This window comes from Littorina saxatilis, linkage group LG17, assembly GCF_037325665.1.
Source record: "Littorina saxatilis isolate snail1 linkage group LG17, US_GU_Lsax_2.0, whole genome shotgun sequence".
Classification (NCBI taxonomy): domain Eukaryota; kingdom Metazoa; phylum Mollusca; class Gastropoda; order Littorinimorpha; family Littorinidae; genus Littorina; species Littorina saxatilis.
In genome coordinates this window covers 60,941,657-60,966,650 of record NC_090261.1, presented here as the reverse complement: position 1 = coordinate 60,966,650, position 24,994 = coordinate 60,941,657, and the positions used below count along the sequence as shown (strand labels likewise).

Genomic DNA, 24,994 nt, shown 5'->3' with positions numbered 1-24,994 from the left:
ATCTCATCGATGAGGTTGTGTCCGGGGTGTAGCTGAAAACGGTCTCCAAATTTGAAAAAGATCCACCGAGAACTTTGGCCGTGCATCGCGGACACACACACACACACACACACACACACACACACACACACACACACACACACACACACACACACACACACACACACACACGCAGACAGACAGACAGACACAAGTCGTATATATATATATATATATATAGATTTATGTTTTTGGAATCAGAAAATAATGAAGAATAAGATGAAATTATTTTGGGATCATTTTATAAAGTAATGATTTTAATTACGATTTTCAGATTTTTAATGACCAAACTCATTAATTAATTTTTGAGCCTCCAAGCTGAAATGCAGTAAGAAAGTCCGGCCTTTGTCGAAGATTGCTTGACCAAAATTTCAATCCATTTGATCGAAAAATGAGGGCGTGACAGTGCCGCCTCAACTTTTACAAAAAGCCGGATATGACGTCATCAAAGACATTTATAAAAAATAAAATAAAAAATAAAAAACGGGGATATTATACTCAGGAACTATCATGTAAAGTTTCATGAAGATCGGTCCAGTAGTTTTCTCTGCATCGCTCTACACATACACACAGACACAAACACACACACACACCGCGACCACGACCCTCGTCTCGATTTCCCCTCTATTTTAAAACAGTTAGTCAAAACTTGACTAAATGTATAAAACGTGCATGCGAAGTGCACCACTTCCTATTTGGCTCCATAGAGGGGGAATCGAGACGAGGGTCGTGGTGTGTGTGTGTGTGTGTGTGTGTGTGTGTGTGTGTGTGTGTGTGTGTGTGTGTCTGTCTGTCTGTCTGTCTGTCTGTCTGTCTGTCTGTCTGTCTGTGCGTGTGTGTGACGTGTGTAAAGCGATTCAGACTAAACTACTGGACCGATCTTTATGAAATTTGACATGAGAGTTCCTGGGAATGATATCCCCGGACTTATTTTTCTTTTTTTCGATAAATACCTTTGATGACGTCATATCCGGCTTTTTGTAAAAGTTGAGGCGGCACTGTCACACCCTCATTTTTCAATCAAATTGATTGAAATTTTGGCAAAGCAATCTTCGACGAAGGCCGGACTTTGGCATTGCATTCCAGCTTGGTGGCTTAAAAACTAATGAATGAGTTTGGTCATTAAAAATCTGAAACTTGTAATAAGAATAAAAATTTTTATTAAACGATCCAAAAATAATTTCATCTTATTGTTCGTCATTGTCTGATTCCAAAAACATATAAATATGTTATATTTGGATTACAAACAAGCTCTGAAAATTAAAAATATGAAAATTAATTTTCCGAAATCGATTTAAAAACAATTTCATCTTATTCCTTGTCGGTCCCTGATTCCAAAAATATATAGATATGATATGTTTGGATTAAAAACAAACTCAGTAATCTAAAAAGAATAGACATACAGAAAAGCGTGTTCCTGCTCAGCGCGACCACTACCGCACTATTCTGCATGGCTTGTCGATTTCACTGCCTTTGCCACGAGCGGTGGACTGACGAAACTACGAGTATGTGGTCTTGGTGAAAAAAAGCAGTGCGTTCAGTTTCATTCTGTGACTTCGACATCTTGACTAAATGTTGTTATTTTGCCTTACGCGACTTGTTTTTATATTTAGTCAAGTTACGACTAAATATTTTAACATCGAGGGGGAATCGAAACGAGGGTCGTGGTGTATGTGCGTGTGTGCGTGTGTGCGTGTGTGCGTGTGTGTGTGTGTGTGTAGAGCGATTCAGACTAAACTACTGGACCGATCTTTATGAAATTTGACATGAGAGTTCCTGGGTATGAAATCCCCGAACGTTTTTTTCATTTTTTTGATAAATGTCTTTGATGACGTCATATCCGGCTTTTCGTGAAAGTTGAGGCGGCACTGTCACGCCCTCATTTTTCAACCAAATTGGTTCAAATTTTGGTCAAGTAATCTTCGACGAAGCCCGGACTTCGGTATTGCATTTCAGCGTGGTGGCTTAAAAATTAATTAATGACTTTGGTCATTAAAAATCGGAAAATTGTAAAAAAAATTAAAAATTTATAAAACGATCCAAATTTACGTTTATCTTATTTTCCATCATTTGCTGATTCCAAAAACATATAAATATGTTATATTCGGATTAAAAACAAGCTCTGAAAATTAAAAACATAAAATCTATGATCAAAATTAAATTTCCGAAATCGATTTAAAAACACTTTCATCTTATTCCTTGTCGATTCCTGATTCCAAAAACATATAGATATGATATGTTTGGATTAAAAACACGCTCAGAAAGTTAAAACAAAGAGAGGTACAGAAAAGCGTGCTATCCTTCTTAGCGCAACTGCTACCCCGCTCTTCTTGTCAATTTCACTGCCTTTGCCATGAGCGGTGGCCTGACGATGCTACGAGTAAAATGGCATTGCGTTCAGTTTCATTCTGTGAGTTCGACAGCTACTTGACTAAATATTGTATTTTCGCCTTACGCGACTTGTTATTTCCTTTTCATTGATTTATTTTCCTCTTGCTGAGAAATTTGGGTTGCTTCCTCTGAGTGGAAAGTTAGCAGCAACAAGAATCGCCCTACCTAGTGCTAGTGTGTTTTGGTCTGATCAACTACCTAAACTTCTGGCAAAATGACCGAGGTCTTTTACGTGCCACAGCGGTGGGACGGGATGGAACATGGATACCGTTTCTGAGTCTGCAAATAAAGCTGACGCGTGTCCGCCCCTGCCAAGATTTGAACCGTGACCCGCATCCCGCACAAGGCTATTTTCTTCTTGCATTAGACTAGCCTCTTATATTTAGCTCCAGAAACACTCCCGTTAAAGTGACATTTGTGATTTTCTCGTGGTAAAATTGATATGTCCCGTTTTAAAAGAACGAATACTGAGAGCTGATTTGACAGACAAAAAGACGGTCAGTACAGAAAGAAAGATTCTTGACTGCTTGGCTGACTGATTTGTGACCCCATTAGCAGTTGGAGAGCCAGTTTTAGGTCTTGATTATACGCGTTCTTTTTATTACATTTAGTCAAGTTTTGACTAAATGTTTTAACATAGAGGGGGAATCGAGACGAGGGTCGTGGTGTATGTGTGTCTGTGTGTCTGTGTGTGTCTGTGCGTGTGTGTGTGTGTGTAGAGCGATTCAGAGTAAACTACTGGACTGATCTTTATGAAAGTTTACATGAGAGTTCCTGGGTATGATATCCCCAGACGGTTTTTTTCATTTTTTCGATAAATGTCTTGCATGACGTCATATCCGGCTTTATGTAAAAGTTGAGGCATCTTGAACACGCGGCCAGTACAACTGGCTTTGACACGGAAGGATTCAAGGGGGGCAATCTCAAGTCATCTGAAAGAGGGAAATCCAAACGCAATCCGCCTTGTTCGGTTTTATGGGCTTGGACGATAGAGAAAAATAAGAAAAGCAAAAGCTGGAGTCCAGTCTGGACGAAACTGTTATCAAGAACGCAGAATTGATTTTTTGACTCACGTGCGAAGCAAAAGTGAGTCTATGTACTCACCCGAGTCGTCCGTCCGTCCGTCCGTCCGTCCCGGCGTCCGTCCGGAAAACTTTAACGTTGGATATTTCTTGGACACTATTAAGTCTATCAACACCTGATGTGGCCTGATGGTGTATGGTTACAAGATCTCAAAAAACATGTGCGGCAACTTGACCTCACTTCAAGTTCAAGGTCACAGGGGCCGTAATTGTTGTCTTAAAAACGACCATTTTTCACATTTTCGCATTTTTTTCTGAAGTTATCGAGAATGGCAACCTTAGTTATGTATGCTATACAGGGCAATGTAAGCCCTATCTTTGGACACCAGTTTGGTTGGTCAAGGTCAAGGTCGCAAGGGTCCTTTAAAGTTGGATTGTATACATATTTTGAAGTGACCTTGACCCTGAACTATGGAAGATAACTGTTTCAAACTTAAAAATTATGTGGGGCACATGTTATGCTTTCATCATGAGACACATTTGGTCACATATGATCAAGGTCAAGGTCACTTTGACCCTTATGAAATGTGACCAAAATAAGGTATTGAACCACTAAAAGTGACCATATCTCATGGTAGAAAGAGCCAATAAGCACCATTGTACTTCCTATGTCTTGAATTAACAGCTTTGTGTTGCATGACCTTGGATGACCTTGACCTTGGGTCAAGGTCACATGTATTTTGGTAGGAAAAATGTGTAAAGCAGTTCTTAGTGTATGATGTCATTGCTAGGTTTAGTTATTGTAAAGGTCAAGGTCAAGCCCCCCTTGAATCGTTCCATGTCAAGGCCAGTTGTACTGGCCGCGTGTTCAAGATGAAGTTGAGGCGGCACTGTCACACCTTCATTTTTCAATCAAATTGATGGAAATTTTGGCCAAGCAATCTTCGACGAAGGCCGGACTTCGGTATTGGATTTCAGCATGTAGGCTTAAAAATTAATTAATGACTTTGGTCATTAAAAATCTGAAAATTGTAATTAATATCTTCTTTTTATAAAACGATCAAAAATTATTTTAATTTTATTTTTCATCATGTTCTGATTCCAAAAACATATAAATATGTTATATTCGGATTAAAAACAAGCTCTGAAAATTAAAAACATAAAATCTATGATCAAAATTAAATTTCCGAAATCGATTTAAAAACAATTTCATCTTATTCCTTGTTGGTTCCTGATTCCAAAAACATATAGATATGATATGTTTGGATTAAAAACACGCTCAGAAAGTTAAAACAAAGAGAGGTACAGAAAAGCGTGCTATCCTTCTTAGCGCAACTGCTACCCCGCTCTTCTTGTCAATTTCACTGCCTTTGCCATGAGCGGTGGCCTGACGATGCTACGAGTAAAATGGCATTGCGTTCAGTTTCATTCTGTGAGTTCGACAGCTACTTGACTAAATATTGTATTTTCGCCTTACGCGACTTGTTATTTCCTTTTCATTGATTTATTTTCCTCTTGCTGAGAAATTTGGGTTGCTTCCTCTGAGTGGAAAGTTAGCAGCAACAAGAATCGCCCTACCTAGTGCTAGTGTGTTTTGGTCTGATCAACTACCTAAACTTCTGGCAAAATGACCGAGGTCTTTTACGTGCCACAGCGGTGGGACGGGATGGAACATGGATACCGTTTCTGAGTCTGCAAATAAAGCTGACGCGTGTCCGCCCCGGCCAAGATTTGAACCGTGACCCGCATCCCGCACAAGGCTATTTTCTTCTTGCATTAGACTAGCCTCTTATATTTAGCTCCAGAAACACTCCCGTTAAAGTGACATTTGTGATTTTCTCGTGGTAAAATTGATATGTCCCGTTTTAAAAGAACGAATACTGAGAGCTGATTTGACAGACAAAAAGACGGTCAGTACAGAAAGAAAGATTCTTGACTGCTTGGCTGACTGATTTGTGACCCCATTAGCAGTTGGAGAGCCAGTTTTAGGTCTTGATTATACGCGTTCTTTTTATTACATTTAGTCAAGTTTTGACTAAATGTTTTAACATAGAGGGGGAATCGAGACGAGGGTCGTGGTGTATGTGTGTCTGTGTGTCTGTGTGTGTCTGTGCGTGTGTGTGTGTGTGTAGAGCGATTCAGAGTAAACTACTGGACTGATCTTTATGAAAGTTTACATGAGAGTTCCTGGGTATGATATCCCCAGACGGTTTTTTTCATTTTTTCGATAAATGTCTTGCATGACGTCATATCCGGCTTTATGTAAAAGTTGAGGCATCTTGAACACGCGGCCAGTACAACTGGCTTTGACACGGAAGGATTCAAGGGGGGCAATCTCAAGTCATCTGAAAGAGGGAAATCCAAACGCAATCCGCCTTGTTCGGTTTTATGGGCTTGGACGATAGAGAAAAATAAGAAAAGCAAAAGCTGGAGTCCAGTCTGGACGAAACTGCTATCAAGAACGCAGAATTGATTTTTTGACTCACATGCGAAGCAAAAGTGAGTCTATGTACTCACCCGAGTCGTCCGTCCGTCCGTCCGTCCGTCCCGGCGTCCGTCCGGAAAACTTTAACGTTGGATATTTCTTGGACACTATTAAGTCTATCAACACCTGATGTGGCCTGATGGTGTATGGTTACAAGATCTCAAAAAACATGTGCGGCAACTTGACCTCACTTCAAGTTCAAGGTCACAGGGGCCGTAATTGTTGTCTTAAAAACGACCATTTTTCACATTTTCGCATTTTTTTCTGAAGTTATCGAGAATGGCAACCTTAGTTATGTATGCTATACAGGGCAATGTAAGCCCTATATTTGGACACCAGTTTGGTTGACCTTGCTTCAAGGTCAAGGTCGCAAAGGTCCTTTAAAGTTGGATTGTATACATATTTTGAAGTGACCTTGACCCTGAACTATGGAAGATAACTGTTTCAAACTTAAAGATTATGTGGGGCACATGTTATGCTTTCATCATAAGACACATTTGGTCACATATGATCAAGGTCAAGGTCACTTTGACCCTTATGAAATGTGACCAAAATAAGGTATTGAACCAATAAAAGTGACCATATCTCATGGTAGAAAGAGCCAATAAGCACCATTGTACTTCCTATGTCTTGAATTAACAGCTTTGTGTTGCATGACCTTGGATGACCTTGACCTTGGGTCAAGGTCACATGTATTTTGGTAGGAAAAATGTGTAAAGCAGTTCTTAGTGTATGATGTCATTGCCAGGTTTAGTTATTTGACCTTGACTGAAGGTCAAGGTCATGTAAAGGTCAAGGTCAAGCCCCCCTTGAATCGTTCCGTGTCAAGGCCAGTTGTACTGGCCGCGTGTTCAAGATGAAGTTGAGGCGGCACTGTCACACCTTCATTTTTCAATCAAATTGATGGAAATTTTGGCCAAGCAATCTTCGACGAAGGCCGGACTTCGGTATTGCATTTCAGCATGTAGGCTTAAAAATTAATTAATGACTTTGGTCATTAAAAATCTGAAAATTGTAATTAATATCTTTTTTTTATAAAACGATCAAAAATTATTTTAATTTTATTTTTCATCATGTTCTGATTCCAAAAACATATAAATATGTTATATTCGGATTAAAAACAAGCTCTGAAAATTAAAAACATAAAATCTATGATCAAAATTAAATTTCCGAAATCGATTTAAAAACAATTTCATCTTATTCCTTGTTGGTTCCTGATTCCAAAAACATATAGATATGATATGTTTGGATTAAAAACACGCTCAGAAAGTTAAAACGAAGAGAGGCACAGAAAAACGTGCTTTGCAGCACAGCGAAACCGCTACCGCGCTAAACAGGCTCGTCACTTTCACTGCCTTTTGCACTAGCTGCGGACTACAGTCTTTGTGAAAAAATGCAGTGCGTTCAGTTTCATTCTGTGAGTTCCACAGCTTGACTAAATGTAGTAATTTCGCCTTACGCGACTTGTTACATTTAGTCAAAACTTGACTAAATGTTTTAACGTAGAGGGGGAATCGAGACGAGGGTCGTGGTCGTGGTGTATGTGTGTGTCTGTGTGCCTGTGTGTGTGTGTGTGTGTGTGTGTGTGTGTGTGTGTGTGTGTGTGTGTGCGTGTGTGTGTGTGTGTGTGTAGAGCGATTCAGAGAAAACTACTGGACCGATCGTCATGAAACTTTACATGAGAGATCCTGAGTATGGTATCTCCAGACGTTTTTTAATTTTTTTGTTGATAAATAGCTTTGATGACGTCATATCCGGCTTTTCGTGAAAGTTGAGGCGGCACTGTCACGCTCTCATTTTTCAACCAAATTTGTTAAAATTTTGGTCAAGTAAATCTTCGAAGAAGCCCGGACTTTGGTATTGCATTTCAGCTTGGAGGCTTAATAATTAATTAATGAGTTTGCTCATTAAAGTTGTCATTAAAATCGATTTTTTGCAAACAGATTTAAAATTGACTGCATCGTATTCTTCATCATATTTTGAATCTAAAAATATATACTCTTAAAATGTGATCACAATTAACGAAAATAGATTAATTAGTCTTACGATAAAAATTTAAGAAATCGATCCAAAAATGATTTAATGTTATTCTTGATTATTTCCAGACTCCAAAAACATATAGATATGATAGGTTGTATTCAAAACAAGCTCCGAAAGTTAACAAGAATACAGAAAAGCGCGCTTTCCTGCTTAGCACAATACGCTACCGCGCTATTCTGGCGTGTTAATTTCACTGCGTTTTGCACGTGGAAGGTGAGGGATTGACGAAGCTGTACTGTCTTGGTGAAAAACTACAGTGCGTTCAGTTTCATTCCGTGAATTCGACAGCTTGACTAAATGCAGTAATTTCGCCTTACGCGCCTTGTTTTAGATTTTAAAGACCCAGCGCGTTTTCATCATATAATATCCCCAACGAGAAAGACCTGGAGACGGAAGAGGGCGTGTAAACAAATGAAAATATACCATTATGAAACGAACAAACCGACCGACGAACACATAACGAAGTTCATAATTATACGTTTGCTAACAAACAAACATACAAACTATTAAAGTCTGGATATGTCCAGTGCTGTCTTGCCTGATCTTGTTTTTTTTAATATTTTATTTTTGCATTTAAAGCTCGTAGTTTCTTTGTAGGTTACTTTGGCTTGGTCTATAATAGCTCGTAGCTTGTTTGTAGGTTATTTTGGCTTGGTCTGTAATAGCTTGTAGCTTGTTTGTAGGTTATTATGGCTGGGTCTATAATAGCTCGTAGCTTTTTTTTTAGGTTATTTTGACTTGGTCTATAATAGCTCGTCGCTTGTTTGTAGGTTATTTTGACTTGGTCTATAATAGCTCGTAGCTTGTTTGTAGGTCATTTTGGCTTGGTCTATAATAGCTCGTAGCTTGTTTGTAAGTTATTATGGCTGGGTCTATAATAGCTCGTAGCTTTTTTCAAGGTATTTTGGCTTGGTCTATAATAGCTCGTAGCTTGTTTGTAGTTTTTGTTGTTGCTTGATCTATAATAGCTCGTAGCTTGTTTGTAGGTTATTTTGGCTTGGTCTATAATAGCTCGTAGCTTGTTTGTAGGTTATTATGGCTGGGTCTATAATAGCTCGTAGCTTTTTTTAAGGTATTTTGGCTTGGTCTATAATAGCTCGTAGCTTGTTTGTAGTTTTTGTTGTTGCTTGATCTATAATAGCTCGTAGCTTGTTTGCAGTTTTTTGGGGGGGCTTGGTCTATAATAGCTCGTAGCTTGTTTGTAGTTTTTTTGTGTGGCTTGGTCTATAATAGCTCGTAGCTTGTTTGTAGTTTTTGTTGTTGCTTGATCTATAATAGCTCGTAGCTTGTTTGCAGTTTTTTGGGGGGGCTTGGTCTATAATAGCTCGTAGCTTGTTTGTAGTTTTTTATGGCTTGGTCTATAATAGCTCGTAGTTTGTTTGTAAGTTATTTTGGCTTGGTCTATAGTAGCTCGTAGCTTGTTTGTAGTTTTTGTTGGCTTGGTCTATAATAGCTCGTAGCTTGTTTGTAGGTTACATTGGGTTGGTATTACTCTCTTCCTTCTCTCCTTTATTCCTTTACTTCTTCATTCCTTCTTGCTGTATCTGTTGTTTTTCGCTGTATCTGGATTTTTTTTCCTAGGTCCTCCGCTTGCTGATGCCGAAGCCCTACTTTCAGCTGGTGAAGTCACAAATTGGCTACTCTTACCTGTGCGACTACTGGGCGCTGGGCGTTGCCTTGTATCGCTTGCTGTACGACTACCTTCCCTTTCTACCTGACACCTCAGGCTGCATTCTGGATAAGGTAAGTACATGCAGCAGATGCATCATACCTCCTGCTAACGTTTTCATTATACTACATGTACCGGTTAAAGGCACAGTAAGCCTCCCGTAAACCATCACAGATACGGTCAGGCTTTTACGCACAGTACAAACACCCTTTCATTTAAACACTCACCGATTGAGAACATCCTAAGTGCCCTCCGTAAAGAGCGAACAATTTTCAAAGAATTTATTTTTGCGTGGTTTATCTTACCCCTGAGATCCAGTTTCCCTTTTTCACAATGTAGTCGTCAGTTAGTCATTTGAACGCGACTCGATGTGAGCTTATTTACAATAGCACGTTTTTATGCACGAAACAAACGGCTGTGGTTCACAAGAACTCTAGCGATGGCTTTTGACTGTTGAGAGGAACGGCGATATGCATAAACCGTCGTCTGCTACGACCCTTGCGTGACCCTGCTTCCGGGCTTTTCTTTTTTCAAACTTTCACAACTTCGAATTGTACTGATCTTGTCTTGATGAAAAAAGAATTCTTTTATGATTAAAGAATGTTTGTGTAACAAGCTGTCAATTTATTATTTAGATTTTAAAAGTTAGGTCTAGCGCAAAAACGCACCACGGTCTAAAAACATTTTGATAATCATCGATTCACGGCTATCGCCAGTTTACATCGATAGAATGAGATCCGAAGGGAAGTAACTCATGTTTGACCTGAGTTCAGGATGGGTCCAAAAAGTGTTCGAGACAATCTGCAAAATTAATTCTTTAAAAATTGCTCGCTCTTTACGTAGGGCACCTAGGATGTTCCCGTTTGGTGAGCGTTCAAATGGAAGGGTGTTTGTACTGTGTGTAAAAGCCTGACAGTATCTGTGATGGTTTACGGGAGGCTTACTGTCCGGGCGTGATTTCCGGTATTGAATATTCATACCAGCCGTCCAGCACCAAAACGAGGCGCCATTGTTGTAGAGGACCAAGTCCACGAAAATAAATTCTTTGAAAATTTCTCACGCTCGACAGAAAGCAGCCAGGATGTTCCCGTTCGGTGAGCGTTCAAATGGAAGTATACTTGTCAATCAATCAATCAATATGAGGCTTATATCGCGCGTATTCCGTGGGTACAGTTCTAAGCGCAGGGATGTATTTTTTTTAAATAATTTTTATTGTATGCAATTTATATTGCGCACATATTCAAGGCGCAAGGATTTATTTATGCCGTGTGAGATGGAATTTGTTTTACACAATACATCACGCATTCACATCGGCCAGCAGATCGCAGCCATTTCGGCGCATATCCTACTTTTCACGGCCTATTATTCCAAGTCACACGGGTATTTTGGTGGACATTTTTATCTATGCCTATAAAATTTTGCCAGGAAAGACCCTTTTGTCAATCGTGGGATCTTTAACGTGCACACCCCAATGTAGTGTACACGAAGGGACCTCGGTTTTTCGTCTCATCCGAAAGACTAGCACTTGAACCCACCACCTAGGTTAGGAAAGGGGGGAGAAAATTGCTAACGCCCTGACCCAGGGTCGAACTCGCAACTTCTCGCTTCCGAGCGCAAGTGCGTTACCACTCGGCCACCCAGTCCCATCGATTGTACTGTATGTAGACGCTCGGGGAGCTCTGTGATGGTTTACGGGAGGCTTACTGTGCCTTTAAATGAACAGGTTGGAATCAAAAACTTAAAAACAAGTCGCGTAAGGCGAAAATACAACATTTAGTCAAGCTGTCGAACTCACAGAATGAAACTGAACGCACTGTATTTTTTTCACCAAGACCGTATACTCGTAGCATCGTCAGTCCACCGCTCGTGGCAAAGGCTGTGAAATTGACAAGCTAGAATAGCGCGGAAGTGGTTGCGCTGAGCAGGATAGCACGCTTTTCTGTATCTCTATTCTTTTTAACTTTCTGAGCTTGTTTTTAATCCAAACATATCATATCTATATGTTTTTGAAATCAGGAACCGACAAGGAATAAGATGAAAATGTTTGCATCATCATTTTCAAATTTTTAATTTTTAGAGCTTGTTTTTAATCCGAATATAGCATATTTATAGGTGTTTGGAATCAGAAAATGATGAAGAATAAGATGAATTTATTCTTGGATCGTTTTATAACAAAATAATGTTAATCACAATTTTTGTAGATTTTTAATGACCAAACTCATTAATTAATTTCTAATCCTCCAAGCTGAAATGCAATACCGAAGTCCGGGCTTCGTCGAAGATTGCTTGGCTAAAATTTCAATCAATTTCATTGAAAAATGAGGGTGTGACAGTGCCGCCTCAACTTTTACAATAAGCCGGATATGACGTCATCGACATTTATCGAAACAATGAAAAACACATCTGGGGATATCATTCCCAGAAACTCCCATGTCAAGTTTCATGAAGATCGGTCCAGTAGTTTACTCGGAATCGCTCTGCACACACACACACACACACATACACCACGACCCTCGTCTCGATTCCCCCCTCTATGTTAAAACAAGTCAAAACTTGACTAAATGTACTTAAAAACAAGTCGCGTAAGGCGAAAATACAACATTTAGTCAAGTAGCTGTCGAACTCACAGAATGAAACTGAACGCAATGCCATTTTTCAGCAAGACCGTATACTCGTAGCATCGTCAGTCCACCGCTCATGGCAAAGGCAGTGAAATTGACAAGAGCGGGGTAGTAGTTGCGCTAAGAAGGATAGCACGCTTTTCTGTACCTCTCTTTGTTTTAACTTTCTGAGCGTGTTTTTAATCCAAACATATCATATCTATATGTTTTTGGAATCAGGAACCGACAAGGAATAAGATGAAAGTTTTTTTAAATTGATTTCGACAATTTAATTTTGATAATAATTTTTATATATTTAATTTTCAGAGCTTGTTTTTAATCCAAATATAACATATTTATATGTTTTTGGAATCAGAAAATGATGGAGAATAAGATGAACGTAAATTTGGATCGTTTTATAAATTTTTATTTTTTTTTACAATTTTCAGATGTTTAATGACCAAAGTCATTAATTAATTTTTAAGCCAGCAAGCTGAAATGCAATACCGAAGTCCGGGCTTTGTCGAAGATTACTTGACCAAAATTTCAATCAATTTGGCTGAAAAATGAGGGCGTGACAGTGCCGCCTCAACTTTCACGAAAAGCCGGATATGACGTCATCAAAGACATTTATCAAAAAAATGAAAAATATGTTCGGGGATTTCATACCCAGGAACTCTCATGTCAAATTTCATAAAGATCGGTCCAGTAGTTTAGTCTGAATCGCTCTACACAAACACACAGACACACACACACACGCACATACACCACGACCCTCGTCTCGATTCCCCCCTGTACGTTAAAACATTTAGTCAAAACTTGACTAAATGTAAAAAGTCGCGTAATGCGAAAATACAACATTTAGTCAAGCTGTCGAACTCACAGAATGAAACTGAACGCACTGCATTTTTTCACCGTATACTCGTAGCATCGTCAGTCCACCGCTCGTGGCAATGGCACTGAAATTGACAAGCCAGAATAGCGCGGAAGTGGTTGCGCTGAGCAGGATAGCACGCTTTTCTGTATCTCTATTCTTTTTAACTTTCTGAGCTTGTTTTTAATCCAAACATATTATATCTATATGTTTTTAAAATCAGGAATCAACAAGGACAAAAATGGAATTGTTTTTAAATTGATTTGGGAAATTTAATTTTAATAATAATTTTCATACTTTTAATTTTCAGAGCTTTTTTTAATCCGAATATAGCATATTTATATTTTTTTTGAATCAGAAAATAATAAAGAATAAGACAATTGTTTTTGAATCGTTTTATAAAAAAATAATTTTAATTACAATTATCAGATTTTTAATGACCAAACTTATTAGTTAATTTCTAAGTCTTCAAGCTGAAATGCAATACCAAAGTCCGGCCTTTGTCGAAGATAGCTTGGCCAAACTTTCAATCAATTTCATGGGGGTGTGACAGTGCTGCCTCAACTTTTACAAAAAGCCGGATATTACGTCACCAAAGACATTTATCGAAAAAAATAAACACTTTCCGGGGATATCATTCTCAGGAACTCTCATGTAAAGTTTCATGAAGATCGGTCCTGTAGTTTACTCTGAATCGCTCTACACACACATACACACACACACACACACACACACACACACACACACACACACACACACACACACACATACACACACACACACACACACACACACACACACACACCACGACCCTCGTCTCGATTCCCCCTCTATGTTAAAACATGTAGTCAAAACTTGACTAAATGTAAAAAAAAACAAATGTTGGAACGTTGGCAGTCTATCTAATTTGGGGCAGGTTGGAAGTTTAGGCTGAGTCTAAAACCATTCTCTTTTTACATTTAGTCAAGTTTTGACTAAATGTTTTAACATAGAGGGGGGAATCGAGACGAGGGTCGTGGTGTATGTGTGTGTGTGTGTGTGTGTATGTGTGTGTGTGTGTGTGTGTGTGTGTCTGTGTGTGTGTGTGTAGAGCGATTCAGACTAAATTACTGGGCCGATCTTTATGAAATTTGACATGAGAGTTCCTGGGTATGATATCCCAGGACCTTTTCTTCATTTTTTCGATAAATACCTTTGATGACGTCATATCCGGCTTTTTGTAAAAGTTCAGGCGGCACTGTCACACCCTCATTTTTCCATTAAATTGATTGAAAGTTTGGCAAAGCAATCTTCGACAAAGGCCGGGGTTTGGTATTGCATTTCAGCTTGGTGGCATAAAAACTAATGAGTGAGTTTGGTCATTAAAAATCGGAAACTTGTAATTAAAATTATTTTTTTATTAAACGATCCAAAACCAATTTCATCTTATTCTTCGTCATTTTCTGATTCCGAAAACATATACATATGTTATATTTGGATTAAAAACAAGCTCTGAAAATTAAACATATGATCAAAATTAAATTTCCAAAATCGTTTTAAAAACTATTTCATCTTATTCCTTGTCGGTTCCTGATTCCAAAAACATATAGATATGATATGTTTGGATTAAAAACACGCTCAGAAAGTTAAAACGAAGAGAGATACAGTAAAGCGTGCTATGAAGCACAGCGCAATCGCTACCGCGCCAAACAGGCTCGTCACTTTCATTGCCTTTTGCACTAGCGACGGACTACGTTCAGTTTCATTCTGTGAGTTCCACAGCTTGACTAAATGTAGTAATTTCGCCTTACGCGACTTGTTTACATTTAGTCAAGTTTTGACTAAATGTTTTAACGTAGAGGGGGGAATCGAGACGAGGGTTGTGGTGTATGTGTGTGTGTGTCTGTGTGTGTGTGTGTGTGTGTGTGTGTGTGTGTGTGTGTGTGTGTGTGTGTGTGTCTGTCTGTCTGTGTGTGTGTGTAGAGCGATTCAGACCAAACTACTGGACCGATCTTTATGAAATTTGACATGAGAGTTCCTGGGAATGATATCCCCGGACTTTTTTTTCTTTTTTTCGATTTAATACCTTTGATGACGTCATATCCGGCTTTTTGTAAAAGTTGAGGCGGCACTGTCACACCCTCATTTTTCAATCAAATTGATTGAAATTTTGGCCCAGCAATCTTCGACGAAGGCCGGACTTCGGTATTGCATTTCAGCTTGGTGGCTTAAAATTAATTAATGACTTTGGTCATTAAAAATCTGAAAATTGTAAAAAAAAAAAATCTTTTTTAAAACGATCCAAATTTACGTTTATCTTATTCTTCATCATTTTCTGATTCCAAAAACATATAAATATGTTATATTCGGATTAAAAACAAGCTCTGAAAATTAAAAATATAAAAATTATTATTAAAATAAAATTTCCGAAATCGATTTAAAAACAATTTCATCTTATTCCTTGTGGGTTCCTGATTCCAAAAACATATAGATGTGATATGTTTGGATTAAAAACACGCTCAGAAAGTTAAAAAGAATAGAGATAAAGAAAAGCGTGCTATCCTTCTCAGCGCAACTACTACCCCGCTCTTCTTGTCAATTTCACTGCGCCTTACGCGACTTGTTTCCTCTTCTTCTTCTTCGTTTATGTGCTGAAACTCCCATGGTCACTCATGTTTTTGCACGAGTAGATTTTTACGTGTATGACCGTTTTGGGGTCCTGATTTGGCCTATTATGGTCCGCTGGACCCGAAAAGCAACAACTAACTAACTAACCGTTTTGATTCCGCTATTCAGGCAGCATACGCCGATTTCGGGGGAATTCTCTTTTCAAAATAAAGTTCTGAGTTCTGACTGCAACACAGTCCAGTCTGGAAACTCTTTTGTTTCTATCGCACAATGATATACATGCACTGGAAAAAGCTCACAGCGGTTCGGGCGGAAACTCCAGAAGAATTCCTGGAAACGAGCGGCCTGTTTATCTAAACGTGACAGCAGTCCACGCACCCCATCCCCCACCCCACACCCATCAACACACACAAATTTGCAATCTCCTTCCCCCCTCCCAACAAAATATTAAGATCAGTGTTTACCTTCATTACTAACAGATATGTTCAACATTTCTTTCCCCTTTTATTTTTACTGGATTCCCGCAAGTCTCTGGCGTTTTCTTTAGAACCACAGCTGCATGAACCTAGACGTAGAGCCGCATTAACAGTCAATCAATAAATCAATCCATCTATTTATTCCTTCTATCCATCCATCAAGCGATCAGAAAAAAGTATGTACTGCCAATAATAACAGCGACATTCTCCTTGCAAGTGCTGTATTTCGGTAACCATCCATTTATCCATCCATACATCTATCCACCCATTCATCCATCCATCCATCCAACAATCAGTAAATCAGTTGTAACCGAGTGCCGAAACACTACGATCACCTCGGGAAGCGAAGTGCAATCAAACAGGATTGAAAATGTTAGGGCAATCGGAAACCACCAGACCCCATCACAAACAGATTTCCACAATCCACGGGTGTTGACTTTTAAAGGCCAACAACTCGGGTGCAGAGTCTGCTGTGAAAGGAGCGGTAGCCTCCCCTGTCACAATCGCCCCCGTTTGAAATTAACTTCGTCCCGAAGTTCCGAACCGGGGGACCACTGTCCATCCCAAGTTCGCAGAATGGGAACAGCACGAAAATGTTCAGTGGTCATATTATGCCATTACCTGAACATATCATGCCGAGTCCCATCCCTGCTCGCAAGCGCCAGATGTAACCGAGTGCCGAAACACTACGATCACCTCGGGAAGCGAAGTGCAATCAAACAGGATTGAAAATGTTAGGGCTAATTTCTTAGCCCTATAAAAAATTTATGCAAACCCGAAGGTTTCCATGAACATACAGACAATCGGAAACCACCAGACCCCATCACGAACAGATTTCCACAATCCACGGGTGTTGACTTTTAAAGGCCAACAACTCGGGTGCAGAGTCTGCTGTGAAAGGAGCGGTAGCCTCCCCTGTCACACAGTCAAGACTTTTTTGTAACTCTCATTTGTACTAACAGGAACATTCTTCTTTCACCGTCGCGATATAACCTTGAATGGTTGAAAACGACGTTAAACACCAAATAAAGAAAGAAATTCTTCTTTCAAGTGCTGGATTACCATATGGTTTAAACAAGTTTATTCAGTAAATTTCATTGGAATATTGCCGCATACATGAAATAAGGAACATGGAGCACAACAAGCTAGGCTTATGAGCGTACTCTTAAAAGCAAATGGATTACCATATCAATCCATTCTGATTCATCCATCAATCTATTCATCCAACAAACCATCCACCCATCCATTCACCCATCCATTCACCCACCCATTCACCCACCCATCCATCCATCCAACCATTCATCCATTCATCCTTTCATCCGTTCATCCTTCATTAAGACCGGCACGGTTGGCCTAGTGGTAAGGCGTCCGCCCCGTGATCGGGAGGTCGTGGGTTCGAACCCCGGCCGGGTCATACCTAAGACTTTAAAATTGGCAATCAAGTGGCTGCCCCGCCTGGCGTCTGGCATTATGGGGTTAGTGCTAGGACTGGTTGGTCCGGTGTCAGAATGATGTGACTGGGTGAGACATGAAGTCTGTGCTGCGACTTCTGTCTTGTGTGTGGCGCACGTTATATGTCAAAGCAGCACCGCCCTGATATGGCCCTTCGTGGTCGGCTGGGCGTTAAGCAAACAAACAAACAAAAAATCCTTCATTAAATAGATAAATCAAGACTTTTGGGCGCATTTGTACTAACAGGAACAATGTCACTATCTGCAGGTGCTAGATTACCGTATCCATCCATCCATCCATCCATCCACCCATCCTTCCATCCATCCATCCACTCATCCATCCTCCCATCCATCAATCCATCCGTTCATCCTTCATTCAATAGATACATCAAGACTTTTTTGTAACTCATTTGTACTAACAGGAACATTGTTTATCTGCAGGTGCTGGATTACCACAAGACATTGACCTTTTCCAAGGACCCCTCGCTGCACGTACCAGCGGATGGCGTGGGCCTGGTCAAGGAGCTGCTGAGGGGGGAGAACAAGAGGCTGGGCAGGAACTTGGGCTTCCGCGAGGTGCGGAGCCACCCCTTCTTCAGCGACGTCCAGATGGACTACCTAGGACACGGCAAGGTGGCCATCCCAGTCAGGGACTCTGAGGTCGTCAGGTAGGATTTGTGACGTCAGTGTGACTGAAACGAGGAGGGGCAGGAGTAAGTGTGACGTCGTCAGGTAGGGTTTGTGACGTCAGTGTGACTGAAACGAGGAGGGGCAGGAGTAAGTGTGACGTCGTCAGGTAGGGTTTATGGCGGCAGTGTGACTGAAACGAGGAGGGGCAGGAGTAAGTGTGACGTCGTCAGGTAGGGTTTGTGGCGGCAGTGTGACTGAAACGAGGAGGGGCAGGAGTAAGTGTGACGTCGTCAGGTAGGGTTTGTGGCGGCAGTGTGACTGAAACGGAGAGGGGGGGGGGGGGGATAAGTCTGACGTCGTCAGGAGGTTTCGTGACGTCAATGTGACTGAAACGGGAAGGGGGTTTGTGACGTCAGTATGAGAGAAGGATCTTTTGGACGGGGTTTCGGGGCTGTTATTGCCAACACGGCAAATTGTCCATCCCCATCGGATATTATGACGTCATCTAACGTCATCTGGGGTGACGTCAGTATAGAGTAATTGCCGACTCTTATAACCGTGAGGTTATGGTGGGACTATCTTTTGAGTTCTCTGACTTTTTACATTTAGTCAAGTTTTGACTAAATGTTTTAACATAGAGGAGGAATCGAGACGAGGGTCGTGGTGTATGTGTGTGTGTGTGTGCGTGTGTGTGTGTGTGTGTGTGTAGAGCGATTCAGACTAAACTGCTGGACCGATCTTTATGAAATTTGACATGAGACTTCTTGGGAATGATATCCCCGGACGATTTTTTCATTTTTTCGATAAATGTCTTTGATGACATCATATCCGGCTTTTTGTAAAAGTTAAGGCGGCACTGTCACACCCTCATTTTTCAATCAAATTGATTGAAATTTTGGCCAAGCAATCTTCGACGAAGGCCGGACTTCGGTATTGCATTTCAGTTTGATGGCTTAAAAATTAATTAATGACTTTGGTCATTAAAAATCTGAAAATTGTAAAACAAAATTTGTTTTTATAAAACGATCCAAATTTACGTTTATCTTATTCTTTATCATTTTCTGATTCCAAAAACATATAAATATGTTATATTCGGATTAAAAACAAGCTCTGAAAATTAAAAATATAAAAATTATTATTAAGATAGAATTTCCGAAATCGATTTAAAAACAATTTCATTTTATACCTTATGGGTTCCTGATTCCAAAAACATATAGATGTGATATGTTTGGATTAAAAACACGCTCAGAAAGTTAAAAAGAATATAGATAAAGAAAATCGTGCTATCCTTCTCAGCGCAACTACTACCCCGCTCTTCTTGTCAATTTCACTGCCTGTGCATCGAGCGGTGGACTGACGATGCTACGAGTATACGCTCTTGCTGTAAAAATGCAGTGAGTTCGGTTTCATTCTGTTAGTTCGACAGCTTGACTAAATGTTGTAATTTCGCCTTACGCGACTTGTTTTTTGTTACATTTAGTCAAGTTTTGACTAAATGTTTTAACATAGAGGGGGAATCGAGACGAGGGTCGTGGTGTATGTGTGTGTGGGTGTCTGTGCGTGTGTGTGTGTGTAGAGCGATTCAGACCAAACTACTGGACCGATCTTTATGAAATTTGACATGAGAGTTCCTGTAAATGATATCCCCGGACGCTGTTTTCTTTTTTTCGATAAATACTTTTTATGACGTCATATCCGGCTTTTTGTAAAAGTTAAGGCGGCACTGTCACACACTCATTTTTCAATTAAATTGATGGAAATTTTGGCAAAGCAATCTTCGACAAAGGCCGGGGTTTGGTATTGCATTTCAGCTTGGTGGCTTAAAAACTAATGAGTGAGTTTGGTCATTAAAAATCGAAAACTTTTAATTAAAATTATTTTTTTATTAAACGATCCAAAAACAATTTCATTTTATTCTTCGTCATTTTCTGATTCCAAAAACATATACATATGTTATGTTTGGATTAAAAACAAGCTCTGAAAATTAAAAATATAAAAATTATCATCAAAATTAAAATTCCGAAATCGATTTAAAAACAATTTCATCTTATTTCTTGTCGGTTCCTGATTCCAAAAACATATAGATATGATATGTTTGGATCAAAAACACGCTCACAAAGTTAAAACGAAGAGAGGTACAGTAAAGCGTGCTATGAAGCACAGCGCAACCGCTACCGCGCCAAACAGGCTCGTCACTTTCACTGCCTTTTGCACTAGCGGCGGACTACGTTCAATTTCATTCTGTGAGTTCCACAGCTTGACTAAATGTAGTAATTTCGCCTTACGCGACTTGTTTTACACTACAGATACATGCAGACAGGCAGTACATCGACCTCCATCGATGGCCACCGATACGTCCATAAGCCCGGAGAAAATGATGACGGTTCCAGCGAAAATTCGGATCAAGAACAAAGTGGAACTTTCCGCAGAGCTCTGAAACTGTCTAAACTTGACTTCGAAGTGCCCCTGATCAGTGACCCCACCGTGCCCTGCATGGTCAGACGCAAATCCGAAGAGAGGTATACGCTTAATTAATCAGATAACCTGGATGTTAAAGGCACAGTGCTTCATGTGAAAACTTTTCGGCTCACCATCTCAGATCTGTTCAGTTAGTTGGTTGTTGACTCCCCTGAGTAATCAAGAGAGTCTTAGGAATGAGCAGTACGTGTTAAACCGTCTCTCTCTCTCTCTCTCTCTCTCTCTCTCTCTCTCTCTCTCTCTCTCTCTCTCTCTCTCACTCTCTCTCAAGTCTCTCTCAAGTCTCTCTCTCTCTCTGTCTCTCTCTCTCTTTCTCTCAAGTCTCTCACTCAAGACTCTCTCTCTCTCTTCTTTTAAGACTCTCTCTCTCTCCCTCTCTCTCTCAAGTCTCTCTCTCTCTCTCTCTCTCTCTCTCTCTCTCTCTCTTTCTCTCAAGTCTCTCACTCAAGACTCTCTTTCTCTCTTCTTTTAAGTCTCTCTCTCTCTCTCTCTCTCTCTCTCTCTCTCTCTCTCTCTCAAGTCTCTTACTCAAGACTCTCTCTCTCTCTTCTTTTAAGACTCTCTCTCTCCCTCTCTCTCTATCCCCTCTCTCTCTCTCTCCCTCTCTCAAGTCTCTCTCTCTCTCTCTCCCTCTCTCTCTCTGTCTGTCTCTCTTTCTCTCTCTCTCTCTCTTTCTCTCAAGACTCTCTCTCTCTCTTCTTTTAAGACTCTCTCTCTCTCTCAAGCCCCTCTCTCTCAATTTTCTTTTTCTCGAGTCTCTCTCGCTTTCAAGTCTCTCTCTCGCTCTGTCTGTCTGTCTGTCTCTCTCTCTCTATCTATCTCTCTCCCTCTATCTCCCTCTCTCTCTCTCTCTCTCTCTCTCGCTAAAGTCCCCCACTCTCAAGTCTCTTTTTCAAGTCTCGCTTTCTCAACTCTCTCTCTCTCTCTCTCTCTCTCTCTCTCTCTCTCTCTCTCTCTCTCTCTCTCTCTCTCTCTCTCTCTCTCTCTCTCTCTCTCTCTCTCTCTGATGGACTAGACAGTCCACCAGTATTACATTTATTGTGTCCTTGACGTTGTTTTTGCCACGTTTTTTCCCCCATTGCAAGGGGCATGTTGCCTAAATGCAATAAACTCGTTAATCGTTAATCTCTCTCTCTCTCTCTCTCTCTCTCTCTCTCTCTCTCTCTCTCTCTCTCTCTCTCTCTCTCTCTCTCTCTCTCATCCGAGCAACAAGTTTCTGACTGCTCGCTGCGGTGAGTAAACCGCACGGTTGGCCTAGTGGTAAGGCGTCCGCCCCGTGATCGGGAGGTCGTGGGTTCGAACCCCGGCCGGGTCATAAATAAGACTTTAAAATTGGCAATCTTGTGGCTGCTCCGCCTGGCGTCTGGCATTATGGGGTTAGTGCTAGGACTGGTTGGTCCGGTGTCAGAATAATGTGACTGGGTGAGTCATGAAGCCTGTGCTGCGACTTCTGTCTCGTGTGTGGCGCACGTTAAATGTCAAAGCAGCACCGCCCTGATATGGCTCTTCGTGGTCGGCTGGGCGTTAAGCAAACAAACAAACAAAAATCTGTTAAAATGTAGATTTTTATTTTTAATTTTTTTGTATTATTTTTTTATTTTTTATCTTGTATTTTTACTTCATTGTTGTAGTTAGTCCCTCTTTAGGGCGAGGGCTGGATGTAAAAAAAGCAGACCAGTGCTTAATCTACTACCCTCGTTAAATAAAGAATTGTCATTGTCATTGTCATTCTCTCTCTCTCTCTCTCTCTCTCTCTCTCTCTCTCTCTCTCTCTCTCTCTCTCTCTCTCTCTCTCTCTCTCTCTCTCTCTCTCTCTCTCTCTCTCTGGCCTCTCTCTCTCTCTCAGGCCTCTCTCTCTCTTTCTTTCTCAGTCTAAAATTATTCATTATGTCTTCTTCTCTATCCAACAGCACTTTTCTATCGCCGGTCCATTTAACGGACTCGCATATTGCCGCACCCCGGGTCCACCAAGTGAAAGCACCAACAGACGACTCAGGGGGGCTTCTAAGTGAGTACGCAGCGCACCATGCGACTATGACTCATGGGCCGGAATCCCAGCCCGGACAAAACGCGGGATCAAGTGGTCAGAAACGAACATCCACGCCCAACGATCACTGGGATCCAACAATGTCTTCCAATATAGACGAGCCGAGAAAGAAATCGACCAAAAAGTCACAGAAGAAAACCGAGACTGAGGAAGGCAGCCTGTCAGGACGACCCAAGCCCAAGCCGGAAAATAACGATGACGCGAGTCACACCAGGCAAGATGCCACGCCCTTCTCACTTCGCAGAGCGAGCGTCCAGTCCATAGCACGTGAGGAGAAAATGCAAGAGGAGGAAATGACTTATCTTTCGAAGCTGATGAGCTATTTTCATCAATTTCCCCTCGTAGGCTCTTCCAGCGCGCAGCCAAGCAAATCAAACCAGAGTCAAACAAAGTAGCGGCTGCATGTCTCACACTGCATACTCATGAGAATGGGAGTGAAGTCAAAATAAATGAGGTCATGTCTAGCAGTGCCTACTAACGGAAACTGGACCAAGGTCAGTTAGAATAAGTGCTTGCATGTCTAGCAGTGCATACTTTTGGCAATCACACCAAAGTCAAAAATTGGTTGCACTGTCGTTAAATGTACTCAAAGTGGAAAAGGATACCTCAGTCAAAAGCAAGCTATGGCAGTGGAAGATGTTCAAAATGTCAAGGTCACGGTCAGAAATAGTGATTGCATCACAATGTCGCTCAGTGCATACTAGGGGAAGGGCTCCTAATATGGACCACTTTTTGTTTCATGCTGATAACCAGCTTGTTTTCTTGCGAAGTTTCATTTTGTGTTTGGTAGTCCTTCTCTCTTAGGTTAACCGTTAGGCCTAATTAGAGTGAAATAGCTTTGAGAGACATTCAGCAAAAATTAAATACAGAAAAAATCACAAATGGTCCATATTAGGAGCCTGGGCGCCCAATATGGACCATTAAAGCGGCCTTCACGAATCACTGTAAAAAGACCCCTATACTTCAAAATAACATGATACAACTTGGTGTGCATGTCAGACTAATTCAAATATGCTTAAGATTTATCTGTTTCGGGTTGACGAGAGCATTATTTGAAGCACACCAGGAAACTGAAGAAGCTTATCAAAAACAGAGTGAAAATAAGTGAAATTATCAACTTCCACGAAAAGAAGACTATTTGTTATATATTTTTTTTAATCTAAGGCTAGTTATAGGTTATTTTCAACAAGCTTCTTAATGAAAATTGCCTTTAGCTTTTATTTTCTTCGATTTGTTGAAGGTGGTCCATATTAGGGGACTCACACATACTTTGAGATTTTGCTATTATATTTTGTTTGCAGTAGAAACTCGGGGTCAACACTGCTAAAATGTAACAAATACGGTCTTAGCTGTCATATATATATATAGCAATTTTTGTGTGATAAAAGCTTTGGCTTTGGACAGAAACGAGTCCGTTTTAAGCGGCAAATATAGAGTGAACACTGCCAAAAGTGAAAAAAAGAGAAAAAGCCTAACGGTTTTGAGGTTTGTGTTTCTACAACTGTTTTGACATGTACAAGTGATCCAGAGAGGGTGAATACAGCGATGAAAATGTTTTGAGCGCTCTTGCGCCGTTAGTTTGTCAGAAGCCGGAGCCGGTCCATATTAGGAGCCTTTCCCCTATATATAGGAAGGAGATGCTAACAACACTGTCTGGCTGTAAAAAATAGTCAGTTAGAAATAGTAATTGCATGTCCGTGCAGTATCCATGCTTGATACTACGGATACCCCCGTGGCAGTGAAAGATCCGCAAATAAAGACAAGTTGTGGTAATTGTTGATATAATATTTTTATGAGTTAAAGTATGGTAGAATAGCCTACTCATTGATGCCTGCCGTGAAATCGTCGCAGAGGTACACAACTGAAAGAAATAATTCAAGTCAAGTGCAAGTGCAAGTAAAAACATGAAATATAGAATAAAAAAAAACAGAAAAAAACAACCAACAACGCTTTTAACATTCATCGAAAAGCATTTGTTCATATTCATTTTCCTTAACACGTTGAGTGTGTGTGTGTGTGTGTGTGTGTGTGTTTGTGTGTGTGTGTGTGTGTGTGTGTGTTACCTTTTGTGTTGACAGACGTGTGTGTGTGCGTGCGTGCGTGTTACGTGTGTGCCAACGAACGTGTGTGTTTTTGCCGACGTGTGCGTGAGTATTTGTCAGTCTGTGTTCATTTTGCAAGGGCA

The 24,994-nt window shown here is 40.5% G+C and overlaps 1 protein-coding gene across 2 annotated transcripts in view; it reads left to right on the top strand.

Annotated features, from left to right (window-relative positions):
• LOC138951955 (serine/threonine-protein kinase tricornered-like) overlaps positions 1–24,778 on the top strand; it is a 30,954-nt gene extending 6,176 nt beyond the window's left edge. The window contains exons 4-7 of one of the 2 annotated variants that reach the window (XM_070323524.1): positions 9,559–9,720; positions 18,096–18,322; positions 20,591–20,803; positions 22,673–24,778. In XM_070323524.1, the coding sequence (XP_070179625.1) occupies positions 9,559–9,720; positions 18,096–18,322; positions 20,591–20,803; positions 22,673–23,204 (1,134 nt within the window). In that variant the 3' untranslated portion in view covers positions 23,205–24,778. The remainder of the gene's footprint in view (positions 1–9,558; positions 9,721–18,095; positions 18,323–20,590; positions 20,804–22,672) is intronic. The other variant, XM_070323525.1, reaches the window with a different exon arrangement.
• The last annotated feature ends 216 nt before the right edge of the window (positions 24,779–24,994 follow it).